Source organism: Ailuropoda melanoleuca, chromosome X, assembly GCF_002007445.2.
Source record: "Ailuropoda melanoleuca isolate Jingjing chromosome X, ASM200744v2, whole genome shotgun sequence".
NCBI lineage: Eukaryota > Metazoa > Chordata > Mammalia > Carnivora > Ursidae > Ailuropoda > Ailuropoda melanoleuca.
Window position 1 is genome coordinate 47721144 of NC_048238.1, and position 22282 is coordinate 47743425.

At 44.3% G+C, this 22282-nt stretch overlaps 1 protein-coding gene across 2 annotated transcripts in view; it reads left to right on the top strand.

Annotated features, from left to right (window-relative positions):
- MSN (moesin) overlaps positions 1–22282 on the top strand; it is a 64294-nt gene that overhangs the window by 13922 nt on the left and 28090 nt on the right. The window contains exon 1 of one of the 2 annotated variants that reach the window (XM_034649986.1): positions 11517–11567. The exons of the other annotated variant lie outside the window; for it this stretch is intronic. Within the exon in view, the coding sequence (XP_034505877.1) occupies positions 11532–11567 (36 nt within the window). The 5' untranslated portion in view covers positions 11517–11531. Of the gene's footprint in view, positions 1–11516; positions 11568–22282 lie in introns of those variants that run through there. 2 annotated transcript variants of the gene reach the window in all.

Sequence of the window (22282 nt, forward strand, 5' to 3'; positions counted from 1 at the left end):
ACAGATCAGGGAAGACAGCAGGGAAGTTCTACAGATCATAATGTTGGGGCACTCAGCATCTGTGTTCTGCTGTTGCCACTGTCGCTACCACTACTGCCACCACTATTGCCCAGAGCTGCATATCCTTGCAGATTTGGACATATTTTAGTCAAGGTAGGCTAAATTGGGGAGCAATAGAAGGTACTCTTTTTCCTACCCATTCCCAAGAGTGGGGTGTGGCTAGCATTTGGGAGGTTTAGGTTGAAGCCTACTAGATAAAGTTGGGTGCTCCAAAATAGGTGAGTGCCTCTGAAGGTCATCTTGTCTTTAAATGATTTCTCCATCTGTTTGTAAAGTGCCAAGCTAGACACCATATAGGGTATATTAACAGTCTGTGCTGTTTGGTAGGGCATACTTAAAGACACACTATTTATTTTACAATTTATTATTTTTTTTCATTATGAAACTAAGACACACTTGCTGTAAGAAATGAAATTGTACTGAAAAATATAAAATTCCATCTCCTGCCCCTGACTGTTCTCAGAGATAATGACCATTTACCAGTTATATGAACTTAGAATCCTTTGTAAATGCATTTATACACATATAGTTTTAAATACATGCATAATACAAATCCATACTGTTCTGCAACTTTTTTTTTCTTATTTTGTGGTGGCCATCTTCTCATGCCAAATCATATATTTTTTAAAGATTTTATTTATTTATTCGACAGAGATAGAGACAGCCAGCGAGAGAGGGAGCACAAGCAGGGGGAATGGGAGAGGAAGAAGCAGGCTCATAGCGGAGGAGCCTGATGTGGGGCTCGATCCCAAAACGCCGGGATCACGCCCTGAGCCGAAGGCAGACGCTTAACCTCTGTGCCACCCAGGCGCCCCCCAAATCATATTTTAATGTCTGTATGGGCTCATTAATAAGCAAATTATCAGATGGGTGGAAAACATGAAATCTACACAAATGAAAAGGGCCCGTATTCTTTGTTTAATGGAAAATGAAGAGGACATTCTAAGTGTTTACCTGCCAGAGAGAGAAAGGCTTCCTGGAGAAGGTGGGAGTTGTGGACCCTTCTGTTAACATGAAGGATAGGATGAGGAAAGTTATTTCCCTTTCCAAGTCCCATATGTAGAGATTGCTGTGATTTCATCTGTGTTTAAATGATCTTAGTGGAATGCTTGGCAGTAGGTAAACCACTTTCTTCTGCTTTACATGGACCCTTCTCTCTCCTGTGGTTTTCCCAGTTTGGGGTAGCTTCAGTCCAAACAGTACCTGACTGAGAACCCTATTTCCCAGAAGACCTCTGGCTGCCATAGCTGTTTGAGGTTAAGGAAAGAAGCTATGTGTGTATGTGTGTGGGTGTGGGTATGGGTGGTGGGGGGTAGTGGTGGTGGTCACATGCCTTTCCAGTTTTCCCCAGAAGGACATTGAAGCTGGGTTAGAAACCTCCCCACCACTCATAGATATCAAGGATCTTGTCCAGGTGGCAGGACAGTGTAATTTTGCAGAGTATTCAGTTGTAATTAAGCCATTTAGTTGAAGAGTTGAGGAAGATAGTGATTTGTGAACTACAAAAACAAACAAAACAAAACAAAACAAAAACAAAAACAAACCCGATATATTTTGAAAACAAATTTAGCTCAGTGGCTGCCCCTGGTCTCAGAAGTTTGCTAGCTTAAAGATATTGATCATGTTGAAAGGAGCCAGACCCAATGAGGACAAGCAGAATTACTGGAAATGCAGGATCTCTTCTGCCCACTCAGGGCATGCCCCTCCCTTCTCTTGTTTCTTCGTTTCCAGACTTTCACAGTGGATGGAACAGAGCTTCTGCTTGCCCAGCCTTTAATCTTGGAGCCTCTGACACCAGAGGTTGACCTTGATTGGGCCAGGCCTACAGGCCACAGCAGGTGTTATTGCCTTCTTCTTTAGACAAACAGGAAGCTGCCTGCGGATTCTGAGTGATCGGAGCTTTCTGAATCTTACAGTGCAAGGAGACCAAGGCTCTGAGATCAAGCTCCAAAAAGGGAAAGAGGATGACACTTTGGGATACTTTAGTCTTTGGGTTAGTTGGATTGAAAGTATCTCCAGGCACTTATTGTAGGCCAAGCTTGCAGGAGGATCTGTGTTTTAGTATATTGGCTGTGTGATCTTGGGGAAGTCCCTTAGCCTCCCTGAGCTTCCCATTCTTTATTGGTAAAGTAGAGATGATAATGCTAGCCTCAGAGTTGGTGGGAAACTTGGATAAGATAACACTGGAAAAACCTCAAATATTAGTTCTGTAGAAAATCAACATAGAGTATTCAGGCACTCAGAGATGCTTAAGTCACGTTTTAACAGCCTCTGTTGACAAAGGCAGTAGAGTGTGCCAGTGGATGAAAGACTTTCACCTCACCATTAAGAATGGTTATCCTTAAAAGGGTAAGCCTCAGTTACTAGGAACAGTTCACTTCTGTGGAACAACTCATTTATAGACCGTTTGGGACCAGTGATGCATTGCCATGTAATCAGCTCTCAACCATCCATAACAACACTTTCTTTTTCCAGGTACTTGTAGTGCCTTTCCTAAGCCATGTAAGCCCAGGCAATGCAAACTCTCTTGGCTCTTCTGACAGTCTGAACAAGAACAATTTGTTAGGGATATATTTCCCAAACAATTTCCCAGACATGAAGTGGTCAGAGTGCTACTAATGAGTTATCTATAGGGTATTACTCTTATGTTGATGTGGATAACTGACCTTAACCAGTGAACTTTGGCTTCTGGAACAAGGAAAAAAATAGGCTTCTACTTTCCTGGCCATTTGTGCCATTAGTACCATCCTTCCAGGCTGTGAACTCAGATAGGGGTGACAAATTTATGAGACTGGGATTGAGAGGGAGGCAACCCTTCAAAAAATAGAGATAGGAAAGACCTTGTATGAGATTGTCCTACGTAGATGTTATTCCAGGGAGGGTTTGAACAGTTCTCCTTTCCCCACTCTATTGGGATTCAGCCTTTATCAGGGAGAGCCAAACTAAAGAAATCTAGAAAGAGCTCTTAGAGACCCCTCTAGGTAAGTTCCTCTGGAGCCTCTAGCTGTTGAACAGCCCAGAAAAAGGAATACTCGGGTTAAGAAGCTGAGAGAGAGTTACAAGTTTAGAGGATAGCTGTCTGGTTTCTAAGAAGTTCCTGTTTAAAACAACCTTGACAGATCTGAATTGAAGGAATCCCTGTACAGTTTGGCTAGCATTGCCCTACAATTATTGTCCAGTGCTCCTAGCTTTCCTTATCCCTTGCCTGGACAAAAAACAAATAAAAAGTCCTCAACACAAATACTGATAATTCTCTATGTTTGTCTTATGCATCATAGCTGTCAAAGCTCTTTTTACCACTATTATTATGTCATTTGATATTCATTAGCTCTCTCCAGTTGGCAGGCTAGAAATTATTATCCCCATATTTTCATATGGGAAAACTGTGGCTCAAAGAGGTTAAGGGGCTCCGCAGAAATTACTCTGCTAATGAATAAAGGAGACAGGACTTGAGTGGGAAGCAGAAGACTTTAGTTTTAGACTGTATAAGGAGGAGTGTGGGAAGGGGAAATAAATGTTGTTTCACAAAGGCCTGGACTTAAGCTTTAGTCATGGTTAGGCCAGAGTTTTAAGGCTAGAAAGGAATTTTCAGGTTTAAACATGAGGTCTTTCCCCTATACCAATAGTTACTCAACCTCCCTCTAGTTTCTCCTTCTAATATATCATGAGTCAAGAATAAAGCTTAGAGAGAATTTTAGTAATTTGGATTTGTGTGTGGATGTCCACCTGTCAGTTGTTTATGTTCCGCCAGTTTGGAGCCTGGCCTGACTCTTGTTTTGCAGCTGGTATCCTGTGTCACCCTTCCTGCTAATGTCAGACCACTGCCTTCAGGGCTAGTCAAGATTTCCACCTGGTTGAGCCAATAACTTACTTGGTTTCGCCTTACTTCTGAACACACAGATGTTGCTTGTTAGGAAATGAGAATTGTTTGGGGACTGCTTTGACCTAGCTAATGTAGGGTTTTGTTTGTATATTGGATCATGAGCATTTGTCCAACTTGTTGTCGAATGGAGGAAGTATTGGGGAATTGTGAAAAGAACACTCTTCTGGAGTTGAAGAGCTGGAGTTTTATCTGGGCTCTGCCTCTAGCTTCCCAGGGCAATCTTGACCTTTTGGGGCCATAGTCTGTTCTATAAGGAGTTGGTTTGCTTAATCTTTGGGGACTGCTCCTGTCCTGAAAGTCTGTGATTTACTCAGAAATGTTATATTTCCCTGACAATGGACGTGGGTCTGCCCTACCTTGGGTAGGGGGATGGCGGCCACATCTCACCAGCTCTGAGAGGTTGGAAGTGGTCAGCTATGTCTGGCTCCTTTTTTTATGAAGATTTTATTTATTTATTTGAGAGAGAGAGAGTGAGAGAGAGTGAGGGAAAGGGGGGGCAGAGGAAGAAGGAGAAGCAGGAAGTCTGATATGGGGCTGGATCCCAGGACCCTGAGATCATATATGTCTGGCTTTTGGGGGGGAGAACTTCATAGAAAGGCCTTGGGAATGTTTAGGGGCATAACTGGATGCAAGGATAGGCAGGCAGGGTGGTGACTCAATCCAGGAAGAGATGCTCTGGAAAGGTAGTTCTTAGGGAACCTACCAGAAACAGGAGCTAGAATGACACTGTGAGGTAGATGGTTTAGTATAGTCCCTGGCCACATAGTCCCTGGTCACAAGTAGTTGGTAAGCCCTCAGGAATGTGACACTGTCACATGGGAATGTATCACTAGAGCAGCCAAAGCCTATGGAAGCAGGAAGGGCAGCTCTCTCTTGTTACCATCCCCTCTGTGTAGGGTGTGAGTTCCTTAAATTTGGGCCATAGAGGCCAGAAGTGACAAATAGAAAAAATCTAGTTCATAATGGTAGCTAGGTCTGGTCCTTCAGAAGAAGTAAAAGTCATAATGCTTGCTTGATTTCAAAGTGTGTGAGGTTGAATTTACTGGTGCCAATACTTTTTTTTTTTTTACATATCTGAAGCAAGGTTAGGGAAAGGAGGAAATTTGAATTCATGATCCTAGTGGCCCTAGAGGCCAGAATGAAGGTGGAGTTCAACTGTTAGAGCTGCTGTTCTTATAGTAGGGGGCTGAGATTTGCATGAGGCCAGCTACGTTCCTTACCTTCTGATCTACTGGGAAAGTCTAACTTGCCTGCACAGTTGGTCTTGGCCAGCTTTGGGAAGCCCATTTAGACTGATTAGACAATTGTTCTGGCTTAGGGCTTTGGGCATCAGTATTTTTTAAGAGCTCCCCTATTCTAATGTTGGACTACGGTTAATAACTACACACCTAATCAAAGCCTCTTCATGTTACATCCAAGAAAATGGAGTCTGAGAAAAGTAGAGACCTGTACCAATGCCCACATAGTGTGAATAGAGCTGAGCTGAGCTGTGATTTGTCCAGGGCTCTTTTCATTCCACTCTTGTAGCTGGAGGTAAAGGTGGCCCTAATAGCTCAATTGGGCAGTCTTTGAATCTGGTCCTTGGGCCTGGATGAGTTGGAAGTTATGTGTTCCTTCTCCCACCACAAGTGCTGGAGAAAGGAGTGGGATTCAAAGTAACTAACTGGGCCCAAAGGAGGTAAACAGCTCTCTTTAGAGCAGGAATTCACTGTCTGGGCATGCGTAAACCAGTTGTGGTAGGGAAGAAAGGATAGAACAGAAATAAAGTGAGTAATTCTATGGGTTCCAGGGCATTTGGTTAGTGGGAACATTATAGGGAGTTGGTGAGTAAGAGCCTAAGGACCCTGTAAGTTCATTTTTCAGCTCCATGTAGAAGTGCTGGGCTGGGATCCTGCTCTGTGTTCAAAGCCAGGTGCTTAGGAACCGAAGACTGCTTGTTCTCCATTTCCTGCTTCAGCTAGATGGCTTTTACATCTGACTGGGCCCCAGGCTCTGCCGCTTCTATACTTTTAGAGTACACTGAGTTCTCCCACAACGCCTGGCACCATATCACAATGTGGCCTCTAACTATTTTTTCACTGTTTTATATGTGGCACCCCAATTAGAGCATAAGCTTCTTCTATGGTAGGAAAGGGGATTTTGTTCCAAGTCCTCCCTGGGGCACAGGAAGGTGTTTAATGTGGAGAAACAGGCAATTCCAGGAGGACATCTTGGTTTCTTTTCACCCACCAGCCTCCAAAGGAACTTTTTATTTGGGAAGAAAGGTGACCAGGAGCTTTAGGGTAGATATAGCACATACTGCATTCTGTGGGACCTAATAATTATATCTTTTCACTACTAGATGGGGAACACCTTGAAGTAAGGGCTTGTCATAATCTTTGCATTCTCAGTGCCCAGTACCCTGCCCCACACTTTGTAGGTGCTCAGTAGCTGCTGAATTTTCTTCTGTTTCTTCCTTAAGTCAGACTAGATTCTCGAGAAGCCGTCCATCTCCTGAGGGAAGAATCTGGAAGATAATGGGGAGAAAAGGGCTACATCTGAGCATTGGCTATCAGTGGTACCCCTTGTATCCAGAAGTCCACAGTTCTTAGTGGTAGTTGATTTTTAGGGTACATATGCTTTCACACATACATATTTTTTCTTTCTTTTTTTCTACAGGAGGGGTAAATGTGAGGATCCAGGGCATGGAATGGGAGGTCAGAAGGTGGGCACTTCTGAATGGTTGTTTTTTCTCACCACTTCCTTATGAGAGAAGTGCTAACTAGACCCTGAGGATCTTAGACCTTGTCCAGAGGAGAAAAGCTTGTGTGCAGTGTTGGCCACTAATGGAGGTCTTTAGCCTTGGAGCTTTGTGCTTGGCACTAACTTCATTCTTAGCTCTCCTTCCCACTGAGTTCAACATCTCCGACTTGATTTCTTTTTATTCTTTATTATTTTTTAATAATAATACTTTTTTATTATATTATGTTAGCCACCATACAGTACATCCCTAGTTTTTGATGTAAAGTTCCATGATTCATTTCTTGCATATACACCCAGTGCACCATGCAGTATGTGCCCTCCTTAATACCCATCACCAGCCTATCTCAATTCCCCACCCCCCTCCTCTGAAGCCCCCAGTTTGTTCCCCACACTTTATTTTTGGCTTTGCTGAGCCTCCTAAAATCCAGTCTGGCTTTTTGAGAAAATACCTCCTTTGTGTTCTGGTACTTTTGAACATGATATGGAAACTGTTTGGAGTTATGGAGATAATAGTACAGTATAACTCTAGTGATAGGCTTACTGAGATAATTAGGCATTCCCATCTCCATCTGTAGCCCTACATCCAGTGTTCTGGGGGCTTCCACTATGTTACATGTTGTGTGTTTATATGTCGGTACCTGCCTATTCGGGCACCTGTGCCTGTTCATGCCAAATATTTGTGAATCCTGAGATAGAGAGAATGTGGTACCAAGGCTGAGTCACTCTTCTGGAAAGGTCAGAGTTTTAAGAGGAGTTGTACCAGATTTACTTTGGAATGCCTTTTCTTCTCCTTTCTGCCATGACTACCCTTCACCAAACACACCTAGGCTTGTGGATACACACCCAAATCCAGAATACTAAGGAGACTCAACCACTGAGATTCCTGACCTGAGGTGACCAGGGCACAAGGGGGTAAAGAGCATTCATCAGAGCTGCTCTTCTTCTCCCCTTCCCTAATGTCCTCAATACCCTACACCTCTACCCAATAATATAGAAGACTTGTGGAATATGCAAAGATGTTTCTGCCTTTAATGACTGAAGCATATTTGTGGATAGTCAGTGAGTAAAGTTAGCTTAAATGGTTTTAATATGACAATTAATGGTGAGCATTCCAAGTAGAGTTGCCTCAGGTTTTCCCGTGACTTTTTTGGGTGAGGATCTGGTCAGCATTGTTCAAGGTGACTTGAGAGAAAGGAAGGGTGGTAGCCACAAGATAAATAAAGTAGGCCAGTTATATAGGAACATTTTCAACTACTATTTATAGGTATATGACCTTAGGTAAGGCGCTTAACCTTTCTGAATCTTGAGTTTTCCGTTTTGAAAATGTGGGTAATAATGATACGCACTTCCTTGGGATTTATGAGAAAGAAAATAGCTCACTAGTGTGAAAGTACATCTAGGAGGGTGCCTGGCATATTGAAAGTGCTTGATAAATACCCCGTTTCTCTTAATTTCTTTCATGTATTTTGCCCTCTTAAGTATTTGAGATCAAAAAATTTCTGGACCCTAGTTAGGCTTTGCCTCTAATTTGTAAGTGTGCTCCCTATGTGCAGTAGCACTATCTCTGTATGATTTTTTTAATAGATGAGGAAACTGATATTTGAAGCAATGATGCCAACTACTGGCCTATTTTGTGGTGAACCCTACTGTACCTTCCATTGCAGCCTGTTGAGGGGGACTGAGAATCTATGTGGGCATGTCTTGCTTTGTGAAGAGGAACCCCAGCTCTGGAGAGCCTTGAAAATCTCAGGATGAGGGAGAAGGGGAAAAGAAAAGCTATACTGAGACCGATGTTAGACTGGATGGTTATGGGGTGGGAAGAAGAGAGGATGTGCAGAGGAGAAAATGATTAGAGGAGCCCTTACTCAAGAGGGCAAAGTAGTTTGTGAAATCAGTGTGCCCCGCCTCTTTGCAGAAGCCAGGCAGCTGTGGCTGAGGCCCATCCCAAGCCCTTGCTGTGCTGGTAGCTTTCACTTCCTCTTTGTGTATGTGTGGTAGGGTGTGGGCGCAGTGGAAATCTTAGTCTGGTTGCCTTTCCAGGTCTATCTTAGGTAGACAGGTTTTCCATATGGACTGAATGGGTTGTAGTATGCTCCCCTGAGGTCTGGAGAGTGGATCCTCCCAGGTTTGTGGGAGCTAGGGTAAGGAGTACTCGTTAAGCTACGCTGGTACCTTGGTGGGGCTATGCAGAACAGAGACAGCTTCCTATCTATATCTCATATATTAGGCCACCTTGTCTGGCTTTGTCTTTAGGAATTTCTCTTTCTGCCTGTGGAACAACTCTCCCCCAGATCTGATTATCTTGTGTCTAATATTGTGGTGGTGAAATGGTCTGTAATTTACTCTTTTCTGATAAATTCTGGGGAGAGAGTCTGGAAGCTGGGAAAGGAGACTTGGATCCTTTGTACCTTAGGACCTGTTTTCACATGTTGTATATTTTCCTGTAGCATTTGGTGGCATACACTGTGTTTCTTGCCTCTGTGTCCTTGTACATGCTATTTCTCTAACTGGAACACCATAAGCTCCCCTTTCTGTTTAACATCTTTTTCCTGTGACAGTCTTATTTATCTCAGGACATGTCAGCTCTTCCTCTAAAAACCTTCTGCCCTTCTACTTTCTCCATTGTGGCCTGAGTGCCCCTTTATGTTTCCGGAGTTCCCTCTGATTATCTCTATCACTACTCTTGCTGTATAGAATGGTAATGACCCATTTACTTGTCTGCAGGCCACTGCCTTTCAACTCCCTCCCTCCCCAAAAAAATCTGTTACATGCTTATTCACTCACTTTCACACACACATATGCAAACATTAAAATCATCTCAACGCCTGATCCATATTGGGTGTCTGATAAGTTGGTGTATGGAACCAGCATGTGTACATATGCAACTGTATCAGAGGAGCAGATCCTTTCTAAAACACCTGAGGTAGGTAAGAGTTGGCCCTATTTTCTTTTCTAGGTCTTACTAGAATTATAGGTACACTTTTAGGGTTTACTTTGGAACAATGTCTATTGCCTGGGCCACTGGCAGGGGCAGGGGGCTTCTGGGTAATTACTTTAGAGATTCCGGTAGGCCTCTTTCCTGCTGCTGTCTGAAGAAACTAGACCAGAGCTAGGGTAGTGGGGGAAAGGGCTTCTTTGCCCAAAGAAATCGTGTGTGTGTGTGTGTGTGTGTGTGTGTGTGTGTATGTGTATGTAGGGTAAGTGGTTTCAGGCATGTTCACCTTGGCATTAGGGGTGTAAATACTGTATGTTTGTGGTGGTAGGGGTGCTAAAAACCCTGTTATTGTTGGCTGAATAAGTTAAACAGTTTTTACCAGTCTCAGTAATTTGATAGCTGAGCTTGTAGTTTGGAGGGCAAGATGTGGCTTTATCAACAAAAAAAATACAAAACCAACTTTTAAAGAAGTTATATCAATCTATATAGGGACCCAAACTAATAAGCTGGATGTTATGTCCCTGTTCTCTTACTGACCACCCCTGCTCTGCAACTTTTCCAAAATAATCATAGATCCATAGAGCTCAAGGACATTATTTGGGCTTTCTTTACCTCTGCTTCCAGGAAGATGACCATGACAAAAATGAAGACTGTAAGCTATGGCCACAAACAGAGATACCTAGGGCATGAGAGTACTCTTCAGCCTTCAGTACATCCACTGGAGACAGGTGCTGAGAAGTTGGTATTTTCTTAAGGCCTATGTGATAAACCTTGTTCCTTGATGGGGGCAAGAGTTAGATTAGGTTATAAGATTAAGTGTGAGGAAGTAGTAGGCTGGGTGGCACTGAGGACATCCTACTTAGGGGTAGTCAGCCAAAGTCCCTCATACAAGCCTAGCCAAAGATCATGCTGCACTGAACACTCACACTTAGTGAGGCAGTGCTGTGGAATGGCATCTGCCTCTTTGCTTCACCCTAGATGAATGAGGAGGTTCTCCCTGAATGTTCAGCTACATTCTTTGCTACTTATAGTCTAGGAAGTGAAGATAAGGGAGAGCCAGGGAGTCAGCTGATCAGAGGGAAGTGAAGAGAAATTGAACAGTAAGTAGGCTCGGGCTGTAGTCCCCTCTTGCCATCCCTTACTCTTTGAGTGTGTTGGGGGAGCTGTTTATTATGGGTCTGAAGCCATTTTCTTTTTCATAGTGGCCAACGCCACTCTAGGCCCGTTAAGACTGTCTGCAGATTGTGCTGCTTTAGCAGAAATGCTGATACTGGCATCTAAAACCCATATGTAGTGACTTGAGTAATGTTTGGGAGACTTTTTGTAAAATAAGTTTACTGCATTTTTGTATCTCCTGGTTCATTAATCTGGGAAGAGCATTAGCATGTTGTCTTCCAGTTTCCAAATGTAGAAGTTGCCAATTTGTGTTTTTCCAGAAAATTTGTTTTTCCAGAAGTACTTTGGATCATCACCATTTGTCTCTAGGCATGGATCCTGTGATGTGGAAGTTGCTCTCAGTGTTAACTTGTCACCCTTCCTGTCCCTGTCTGTGAAACTGGGAGATTTACTGCAGATTATTCAGCCTGATCAGGCAGAGAACTCCAGCTCCCTCCCCAGTCAACCAAAGCCTCCTCCAAGGAGGGGAAGTGTGGTAATGACATTATCTTTCCCCAGGCAGCCACGTGTTCTCTGAGAACAGGATGTGGGGAGGGCTGGGCCCCAGTCACAGGGTTTGGGGAGGGCACGGGAAAGTGGGCTGGTGGTGTGGGCATGTGGGTTGGTACCTGCCTCCTTGGCTTTGAAAGGCACCAAAAGCCCCTGTTTCTTAAGGATTCACTTAACGTGTACTCGTGTATACTTATACACACGTCTGTGTTCTTAACCCTAAGAAAGAACTATAAACACCTGTGAATGAAGCCCAACTCTTCAGGCTGGAGAAATTCAGTGGTAAGGAGTGGGTGGGCCCATGCTTCCCACTACTAGCTCATGCCTTGTGACTCCTGCAGCTATTGGCCATTTGGCAAGGTTTTGTTGGGGGAGCTGGACCCCAGTAAAGAATGGGGCTGCTTTGTTTCTCTTTCCCAGGGCCCTAGTCGTTCCCCTCCCCCCAGATGGCTCCCTAGCATACTGTGGTGATTTGCATGTTCAGTTTCTTTTCAGGCCTCATCCTCTTCTTCTCCCTGCCCCCACTACTTCTGTTGGGGACCTTTGGAGATGTGCTGCCTGGGGTGGGGAAAAGAGGATGTAGCTAGCTTCCTGTACAAAGGAGGGTGGGGTGCCTGCCTTCCTGCTTGTCTGCCCACCCGCCCAATTGCCATTTACCCAGTGCTTGAGGAACTGACTGAAGAGTTCAGAGTCACCAGAGGCTGAGGGGCTTTCCAAGGGCAAAGGGATGGCGCTTTGCTCTTAATGGCTTTTCTTCACAGTTCTTCACCATGGGGATTACTGGGCTTTCTTTTCCTGGAATCCCAATGGTGAAGTGGCCTTTAGAGGCCAATTGGTCCAACTACCTAAGACGGGGAAACTGAGACCAAGAGAGTCCTTTAAGTCCTGTAAAGAACCAGTGGCAGAGTTAAGATGAGAAAAATTCTAGAAAGTTATACCTGGAGCTCTCTCCCTTTCCCTAAGCTGGTAGTCTAGTGGTTTGCAAACTGTATTTGGCTGAGCTACCTGGGCAGCTACAGTCCCCCTTTAACTAGAACAATTCTATTTTATGTACTTCATATTTTGAAGTTTCATATGGTTTTCCATCTGAAAGGGTGAAGAGACAAGAAGCTGCTAAAAATATAATAAAATTGAAAACCACTGAGCAAGGCATACCCATTACAGCTGGGGACACTCTACCTAGAAGGGGGAGAGATTATCCCAAGGTTACTGGGACCAGACCCAGGACCAATTTCTGGCCCACTGTTCTTGGCTAGTTGCTCCTAGATAATGGGTAGCTCCCTCTACCACAAGAAGACTGTTCCTACCCCATTGCTGCATTGATCTTCTCCCATCCCAAGGATAGTTCCTCTTGTAGCACCTGAGACAGAGCTAGAGGCCCCTTGATTTCTTAGATGAAATAAATGACAATGAGTAAGACATTGGACTTTCTTTTAACATTTTTTCCTTTTAACCTTAAATAAGAGAAATTTGGAAGGGTAAAAAACAGTGTACTAGTAGTTGGGGAGACCTGGGTTCTAGTCCTGTCTCCTTCACACTTGAGCAAATTCCTGTTTTCCTCACTGAGGCTCCATTTCTCCCTTCTGTAAAACGGGGCTTGTCTATGCCCTGCCTTTCATATAGAATTGAATTCAGTGAGAGAATGCATGCAAACAAGTGTCTTTTAAGGGTAAAACACTGTGTACATGGAGCTAAGGTTATTATCGCATAAGGGTGAACCAGGCAACCTGGAAGAATCTGGATTGGATAATGAGGTTGCAGGAGAAAAATAACTACAATTTAGCAAACATGTAATACATGCTAAGTGCCAAGCCAGGTTCTTTTTTTTTTAATTTTAAGATTTTATGTATTTATTTGAGAGAAAGAGAAAGAAAGTGAGAGAAAGAGAGAGAGAACACAAGTGGGGGGCAGAGGGAGAGGAAGAAGCAGACTCCCCGTTAAATGGGGAGCCAAAAGTGGAGCTCGATTCCAGGACCCTGAGATCACGACCTGAGCCAAAGTCAGAAGTTTAATCCATTGAACTACCCACACTCCCCAAGCCAGGTTCTTTCTTATAAGTAAAGGAGACGATGGTTGTTCTCACAACAGTCCTGTGAGGTAGGCATTATTACTCTCATTTTATTTGTAGGAAAATTGAGGCTTCAAGAGATCTATGGACTTGCAGTGTCCCAGGGCCTCCTTCCAGAGCCCACACTGTCAGATATTTGTGAAGAGACCCTAAGAATGTGCTGTGGCTTCCACTAGGGCTTTCTTTTTTTTTTTTTAATTTTTATTTTGTTATATTACTCACCATACAGTACATCCCCAGTTTTTGATGCAATGTTCCATGATTCATTATTTGCATATAACACCCAGTGCACCATGCAATATGTGCCTTCCTTAATACCCATCACCAGCCTATTCCAATCCCCCACCTCCCTCCCCTCTGAAGCCCTCAGTTTGTTTCCCAGAGTCCACAGTCTCTCATGGTTCATCCCTCCTTCCGTTTACCTCCCCTTCATTCTTCACTTCCTTCTCCTACCAATCTTTCTATTTCTTATGTTCCATAAATGAGTGAAACCATATGATAATTGTCTTTCTCTGCTTGACTTATTTCACTTAGCATAATCTCCTCCAGTCCTGTCCATGTTGCTGCAAGTGTTCCACTGGGGCTCTCTAACCCATTCCCTGCCTCACTCCAGCCTCTCTCCTGTGGTAGCCTGTTTCTTTCGCTTTCACTTCTCAGTCCTGGGTTCTTTACCCCCAGCTTTCCATGGCACCAGGCACATTTAGGTGCCCTTGTTTGGCCTTTAGATGATGGAGAAGCCCTTTGGGTCATCCATTTTTTGTTGACAAGAGAGGTTTCCTCCTCCCTCGGGGTGCTGGTAAGGAGAGTCAGGGATTTGTTGCTCATCAGACAGACCTGGCTTTTGGCCAAGGTCACGAAGCTAGAAGGTGGCAGTTGTTTCCCTTCATTGAGACTCAGTTTCCTCATTTGTAAAATGGGGCTAAAGATGCTCACCTGCATGTGTATCATGTGCTGGTAGATACTTAAAAACAAATTCTCTGGTGAAGTCAAGATTTATACTGTTTACTGAACCCCGTGGTGTAAATACTGTCACCATAGCCGATTCCAAGGTACCAACGTGAAGTCATTGAGGGAGGAATTGTAAAGAGATGCACATGATCAGGGCTAGTGTGAGCTGGTTCCAGTGCACCATTATTAATCACACTTCTCTGAGACTTCCACCCTCATCCCCCCAACATTCTCACATCTCTCGGCAAATATAGGACTTCCTCACCATGTCTCTTCTGTTCTCCCAAGTTCCCAGATCATCCAGGAAATGGAAAGTATCATTTAAGGTCTGCTCCTTGCCTGAAAACTCTCCCAGGAAAGAGTGAATATAGAGTGTTCAAGGGACAGAGAACTCAAAAAGGCCTAATTAGAACTTTTTGAAGTATCTGCATCAGCTGTTTTCTCCCATTGTCTGATTCTTTTTTTGTGACATTATTATGTTAGTAACCATACAGTACTTCGTTAGTTTTTGATGTAGTGTTCCATGATTCATTGTTTGCATATAATACCCAGTGCTCATTGCAGTACATGACCTCCTTAATACCCATCACCAAGCTAACCCATCCCTAACCCCCGCCCCGCTGAGACCTTCGGTTTGTTTCCCGAAGTCCATAGTCTCTCATGATTCATCTCCCCCTTTGATTTCCCCCCCTTCACTTTTCCCTTCCTTCTCCTAAAGTCCTCCATGCTATTCCTTTTGTTCCACATGAGTGAAACCATATGATAATTGTCTTTCTCTGCTTAACTTATTTCAGTTAGCATAATCCCCTCCAGTCCCATCCATGTCGATGCAAATGGTGAGTATTCATCCTTTCTGATGGCTGAGTAATATTCCATTATATATATGTAAACCACATCTTCTTTATCCATTCGTCTGTTGAAGGGCATCTTGGCTCCTTCCACAGTATGGCTATTGTGGACATTGCTGCTATGAACATTGGGGTGCATGTGCCCCTTCTTTTCTCTACATCTGTATCTTTGGGGTAAATACCCAGCAGTGCAATTGCTGGGTCATAGTGTATCTTTATTTTTAACTTTTTGAGGAACCTCCATATCATCTTCCAAAGTGGCTGTACCAGCCTGCATTCCCACCAACAGTGTAAGAGGGTTCCCCTTTCTCCATATCCTCTCCAGCATTTGTTTGATTCTTAGCTAGATATGAGGATGGTGGAAAGCTCTGGACAATGACCTGAGCATTTGGTCATTCCAGAAAGCACTTAGCTTTCTGTTTGGAATTCCAAAGTCTCTCTCTCCTGCCTGCGGAGCCTGCTCTGCTGGGCTCTAACCTCAAAGTCCCTGTCATGAGGATATCTGGACCAGAGAGCAGTTTAGAAGGCTAGACCTCTGATCCAACCCCTCATCTCCTCTCAACAGTCTGTGCCAGGTGATGTTTCTTTAAATTTTCTAAGGGATAAGAATCACTTGGGGCAAAACCTAATTCCCAAGATTCTCTTCTGGAGAGTCTGTTTCAGTAAGTTTAGAATGGGGTCCAGGAATCCAAGTTTTTAAATTAGTGCCCTAATGATTCTTATGATCCTTTAGGTTTGGGAAACACCAAATTAGCACTGCACAGCCCTCTGCCAGGTTGGCATCATTATACCCCCTTTACAGGTGGGAAGGTGGAGAGCTCATGGCTTTTTGGTAGAGCTGGATCTTACTTATAGGTTCAGAATACAAAGCTATGCTCTTCCTACAACAGAGACATTACTTTAGTGCACAATAGTGTCTGTGGTGGGGAGTGATGATACTAGGTAGCAAGAGGCAAGGATAATCCATGCTCTATTTTACAAATAGGGAGACCAGGTTGCAGAGGGGTTTGGAGGCAGTAGCAGGACTGTTTGCATTGCTGATCTTTTGTAGAGGTGGGCTTCATTCAACTCTAGGGAGCTGTTCACCAGGCCCAGAAGCCTAAATGTCTCCATAGTCATTCTCTGCTTGTGTTTTCCTTCCTTCAAGCATCCCTCTAACCATAGTGACAACCAGCCCATGAGAGGATGGTTGGTTCAGGGAGCTGTATTCCATGCCAGAGGTTCCCCAATCTGTCTGGGCCTTAGAATTATCTGAAGTTCTTAACTTCTGATGTCCAGTCCACACCCTGCTTCTTACATAATAAATCAGAATTTCTGTGGGTGAGTTCAGGGAGTCTGTATTTCAAAAATTTCCTTAGGTGATTTTGATAAGCCGGTTTGCAGACCCAGCTTGTGATTTTCCTGGATACCAGCTGAAGAAAGTTTGGAGGTCCTCGTGGGTTGTGTTGAGGGAGTAGGGATTTGTGTATTTTGGTGAAACATGATTGGAGAAAATGGCAAGGCAGAGCCCAGATTAAGGAAGATCAGACAGCTTCTGTAAGGACAAGGTAGCATAGGTGTTCTGTTGTGTTCTACCTCTTCTCAGGGCTCTGCTTCTTGTGGAAAATTCTCATTCCTTCCAAGAGAGAAGACATTTAAAATAATGCATGCAAGGATATGTGTGTGTGCACCTGATGTGCATGGCTTCACATTGTTTAACCAGCTAGAAATCTAATCACATTTTAGAGTTTGTCCCCATAGTGAAAGAGTCCTTTATGCTGAAAGGGCTCTCTGGAGGACTTCTTGGGGAGCCAAGAGGGTAGCCCCTCTTCAGTTGAACACATTTTCATTTTAAATCATTTCTGGGAGGTAGGATATTTGTAACAATGTAGCTAAAAACTAAAAACATGGGGTGCCTAGGTGGCTCAGTTGGTTAAGTGTCTGCCCTGTGAGGTAGGCCCTGTGAGCAAGATGGCCCAGCATCCTCCACATAGTCTTCATAGTCCTCAGCAGTGGTTCACCTGAGGTATCTACTGTTTCTAAGTGCCAGGGTGGTTCTATAGCTTATTAAATGGCCACTGGATCAAGAGCCAGGTTTTGAATCACTGATCACATGCTGCCTAGCAGCAGTGTGACTCTTGGACAATGCCTCTCCTTTTCTGGACCTCAGTTTCCCCAGATGTTATGTTGCAGAGTTTGAACCAAGTGATCTCTAAGGTTCCTTTCAAGTCTGACAGTTTGGGATTCTGGACTGTTTATTCTCTTGGAGAACAGGGATGAGAAGTTCAGAAGGATGCTATTCTGGAGGAGCCAGATGAGATTCTAGAATGAGTGGATTTAAATCTTGAGGAACTGTAAAGAGTAGGAATGGTTATGTTGAGGAACGGGTGGGACAGCCACTGTAGCTAAGAAGGAGAGATGAGCTGGGGTGGAGGTTAAGGGAGTAGGTGTTGTTTGATCCTGGAGTATGGTTTGGTTGAGGACGTATTCTGAGAATACGTCCTAGAGTTAGGTGCAAATGGCGAAAAGCTAGTTTACTTCCTGACATTCATATGTTGAGAGGGGGACTCTACCTCAGTCTGAGCTTGATCAAAAGGCCATACAATTAAGGCTGGATTAATGGGGAAGCTGCAGCTTGCTAAGGTAGTCTCATTGTTTCTGACCTTTACAGCTTTGGCCTCTGCTCTGAACTATCATTCCCATAGTGACTAGTATGTTCTTATTGCTAAGAGTGATTAGTAACATGTGGGGGTTACTCCCCCAAGTATATAGTTACTGGTGGAGTAACACCCCATTTCCAGTATGCCCTTGTCTCCCAGTGCTTCTTGGGGACCTTTTGGAGGGCAGGGCTGAGCCAAAGCAAGTAAAAGGGGAATCCTTGTCTCCCATGGCCTTTGCAGCAATTGAAGTGGTTGAAGAATTGCTGACCCATTCAGATATGGGTGTGCATGGGGTTGGATGAGGCTCTCCTTTCCAGAACTACTGGGAAAAGGCACAGGCATAGGAAGGGTTAACCCCAGGCAGGTCTTGATGGCTGTGTTAAGGGTCTAGAGATGGGCAGGAAGAGGTCAGAACAGATACCATTCCAGGTACCATTTCCAAGTCAACAGTGGTGAGTTGCTGGGAAGTGAGTGAGTCAGTGGAGGAGGGGGAGGGTGAGAGGGAGAATGCCTCCTAGGCTGGAGATTCAAAGCAACCCTTGTTTTCCCCCTTATGGAAAACAGCTGCTTGAGGCAGTGCTGTCATCCCAAGAGGCAAGACAGACCAGGCCTTGCCCTGCCCTGCCCTGCCCTCCCCTCCCCTCAGTTTTGGCAGCAGGAAATGGTGGGTGCTGGAGCCTAAATAATGGGGATTAGGTAGTTTGAGTAACACTGTGGTGACTGTTCTCTGTCCAGTGAAGCGACTGAAGTTCTGGGGTTGCTTTGGTAAGGCTTGTCCTGCCTTTGTCCCCCTCACCCACTTGCCTTTGTCTTCTTCATACCAGCAGCTCCACTGAAATGCCAGAGCGGGTGGGCCCTTGAGGAGAATGGGGAGGTGGCAGGTGGGGTGAGGTCATTGAGCTCAGACAAACTGGGCTGACTCACAAGCTCTGCCCCTTCGAGGGGGCCTTCCCAAGGAGTGCTTCCCAGATGTGCTCAGGCTTTCAATGCCAGAGTGTTTGGGCCTTGGCCAAAATAGCTGCCAAGGCAGTGTCTGAAGACAGCAGTGAAACCAGCATGACCAGAGAGGAGGGTGGAGTCACGGAAGGAGCTCCGGGAACGTCTATAATACGAGTCTTCCCCACTTGCTGGCTGAGTAAATTTGGCTTCAGTGATGTTAAGTGAGACTGTGGGTGATGGGGCTTGGCACATAGTTAGTATTCACTAAGTGTTCATTTCCATCCTTCTGTCACCTGCCTCTGTGTATTTCAGTTTCATCATCCATGAAGTGGGGCCAGTCATTTTAATTCTGGCTTACATGTCCATGCTTTAGGCAAGTTACTTGTGGTTATTCAACTCTCTCTACTTTCTCCTCTGCCCCAAACTCCTTTCCAGACAGAGCCATCTTGTAGTTCAGTGATATGCGACAAGTGAGGGGAAACATTGCCCTAATCTACTCACTGTGGTCTGGCTACTGCTTACCTGGATGTTCCTGGCTCTAGGAAAAGAGAGGGTTGGTCTCTTCTTTGAAGCTGACCAGACCCAGAGTCCAAAGTAACCAGCTTCTGTAGTATCTGGCCTGGTTATTTTTTTTTTCTAGACCAGCCAATTAGGGACACAGGAGAGATCTCAGTTTGTTGAGGGCTTTGGATGGCAGACTACTAAGATAGGTTTGTTAGTGTCCAGTGAAGAGATTGGTGTGGGAAGTGTCTGTGTTCCATTGTTCAATAAATAACAGTATACTTATTGTTCTTGGGCTAAAGGTGGGAGGGCTAGTGTATATGAGAGAGTGACACCGTCCTTGCCACACCCAAACTTTTGTGTTGTTGTTGTTCCCTACACAGTCTTTAAACTCAGGCTGTGCCTAGATCCTCAGGGACAGGGTTTGGAAGGGATTTAATTCTCTACATATTGAAATGATACCCCACCCAGGCCAGTTCCTCCACTCCTGCCAAGCTGAGGGGCTGTCCCGGAACTTTCTGCTGCCTTTGGAAGTTTTATTTTCAGGTTCTTGCCTTCCAAACTAGACCACCCTCTTCTCATTGAAATTGCAAAGACCAGGCCTCAAAGGAAGGCAGTGGGTACCTACTAGGGTGAGCATCCAGTTGGCCCTGTGTGGCAGTGGGTCTGGGCATTCAGCTCATCTTACACACTTGGGTTCCAGATTAGTCTAAGGAAGAACAGGAGATCTTCTTTGATCAAGACTCCTGTTCTACGTATTACCTTCAGGCCCCAGCTATGTTATTACCCTTATTCATTTCTACCTCTGACACACAGAAAACAGGAGAGTACAGACCTATGAACCTGTCCTCATGACTCACATTTTCTTCTGAGTTAAGTGGTGGCAAGAATAGAAGTCCCTTTGTGTTTGCTTTTCTTTCTATTTTTTTGTTTTTAAAAACTTAAGATTATTTGTCCTCAATGAAATTCAGGAGATCTTAGGCTGATCTCCCTGGAGTAGCAGCCACTGTGGAAATGGCAGAAACCCTGGGCAGGGATTCTGGGGAAGTAGGTTCCAGTTTGGTTTCAGCTGGACAGCTGTAGATTTTAGGAGAGCCCTTGTTCTGGGGTCATGCTCTATTTAGGAGGAAGGAAGCATAGACAACACTGGCATGGATGACATGCTTATTCCTAACCCAGGCTGGGTCCTCTTCTACCAATTGATTTATTCAAGTAACATTTCTTTAACAAATATTTGACTTAAATATTTGGGCTTGTGAGCTAGGCTCTAAAGATGTTACATTGATATGACCTGTGATTGACACTGGCTTATTAACTTTGAAAATTCTTCCCAAAGGTGTGAATTAAAGGGAACTCCTAGGCTGTGGAATGTTTCCCTGGAATCCTACCTCTTTCATCAGTTTCCTCCCTGGGCACTTTCTTTCAAAAAACCGTGTTCTGATTCTGCCCCCCTCTGCTCACCTCCAGGCTGGCTGGCCGCTGCCAACAGGATTAAGGCCCAACTTTCTAGCATAGCGTTCAAGGCCGTCCACTTACCTTCCCAGCCTCTCTGCCTACTCTTCACTGTGTAGGCCTCATTCACCCTGGAGCAGACCTGCTTCTAAATGGGCCATCTCCATCCCTATCTCATTCTGGGCCACTGCACATACTAATTTCTCTACCTGGGATATTTAGGTGTTCTTCCCCCCATCCTGCACTCTCCCTTTAAAAAAATGCAGCTTATCCTTGTGGACAAGTGCAAATATCATTTTGAACTCTGGTTTCTTATCTCCACAAAAGGTTTCTTCTGTTCTGCTATGGCACTTCTCAGGGTTTTCCTTGTATATTATAGTTTTCCTATTATTCAAAAAGTGCCTTGGGGTCAGGGACAGGTCCTACAGCTCTACTCTAACGTTCCTTAATGTTCCTTAAAGGTAGTGTTCCTTTAATATTGGGTGCATTGAAATAAATTTATAGGAAGCTCCTTAACCTAGAATCTTAGGCCTTCATGGTGCTCTATGGATATAATCTGAATTGGGAAAGATCTATGAACCTGGATTAAGAAAAATTACATATTTGTTTTTACTAACCTCTCACTGAAATTTAGACCTCCTTCAATTATGAATACAGGCAAAATTGCACTGCTGGGTATTTACCCCAAAGATACAGATGTAGTGAAAAGAAGGGGCACATGCACCCTGATGTTCATAGCAGCAATGTCCACAATAGCCAAACTGTGGAAGGAGCTGAGATGTCCTTCAATAGATGGATAAAGAAGACATGGTTCATATATACAATGGAATATTACTCAGCCATCAGAAAGGATGAATACCTACCATTTGCATCGACGTGGATGGAACTGGAAGGGATTATTCTAAGTGAAATAAGTCAAGCAAAGAAAGACAAATATCATACAGTTTCACTCATATGTGGAACATAAGGAAAAATGTGGAGGATCACAGGGGAAGGGAGGGAAATCTGAAAGGGAAGAAATCAGAGAGAGAGACAAACCATGAAAGACTCTGGACTCTGGAAAACAAACTGAGGGTTACAGAAGGGGAGGTGGTGGGGGAATGGGGGAATGGGATAACCGGGTAATGGATATCAAAGAGGGCACATGTGCTGATAAGCACTGGGTGTTATACGCAACTAATGAATTGTTGAACACTGCATGAAAAACTAACGGACCCTCAGCTCTTTGGGCAACTAATCTTTGATAAAGCAGGAAAAAACATCCAGTGGAAAAAAGACAGTCTCTTCATCAGGATAAAAAGCTTCTGCACAGCCAAGGAAACAGTCAAAAAAACTAAGAGGCAGCCCATGGAATGGGAGAATATATTTGCAAAGGACACTACGAAAGACCTCAATGTGAGACAGGAATCCATCAAAATTCTAGAGGAGAACATAGGCAACAACTTCTATGACATCTGCCAGAGCGACCTTTTTCAGGACACATCTCCAAAGGCAAGAGAAACAAAAGATAAAATGTACTTATGGGTCTTCATCAGGATAAAAAGCTTCTGCACAGCCAAGGAAACAGTCAAAAAAACTAAGAGGCAGCCCATGGAATGGGAG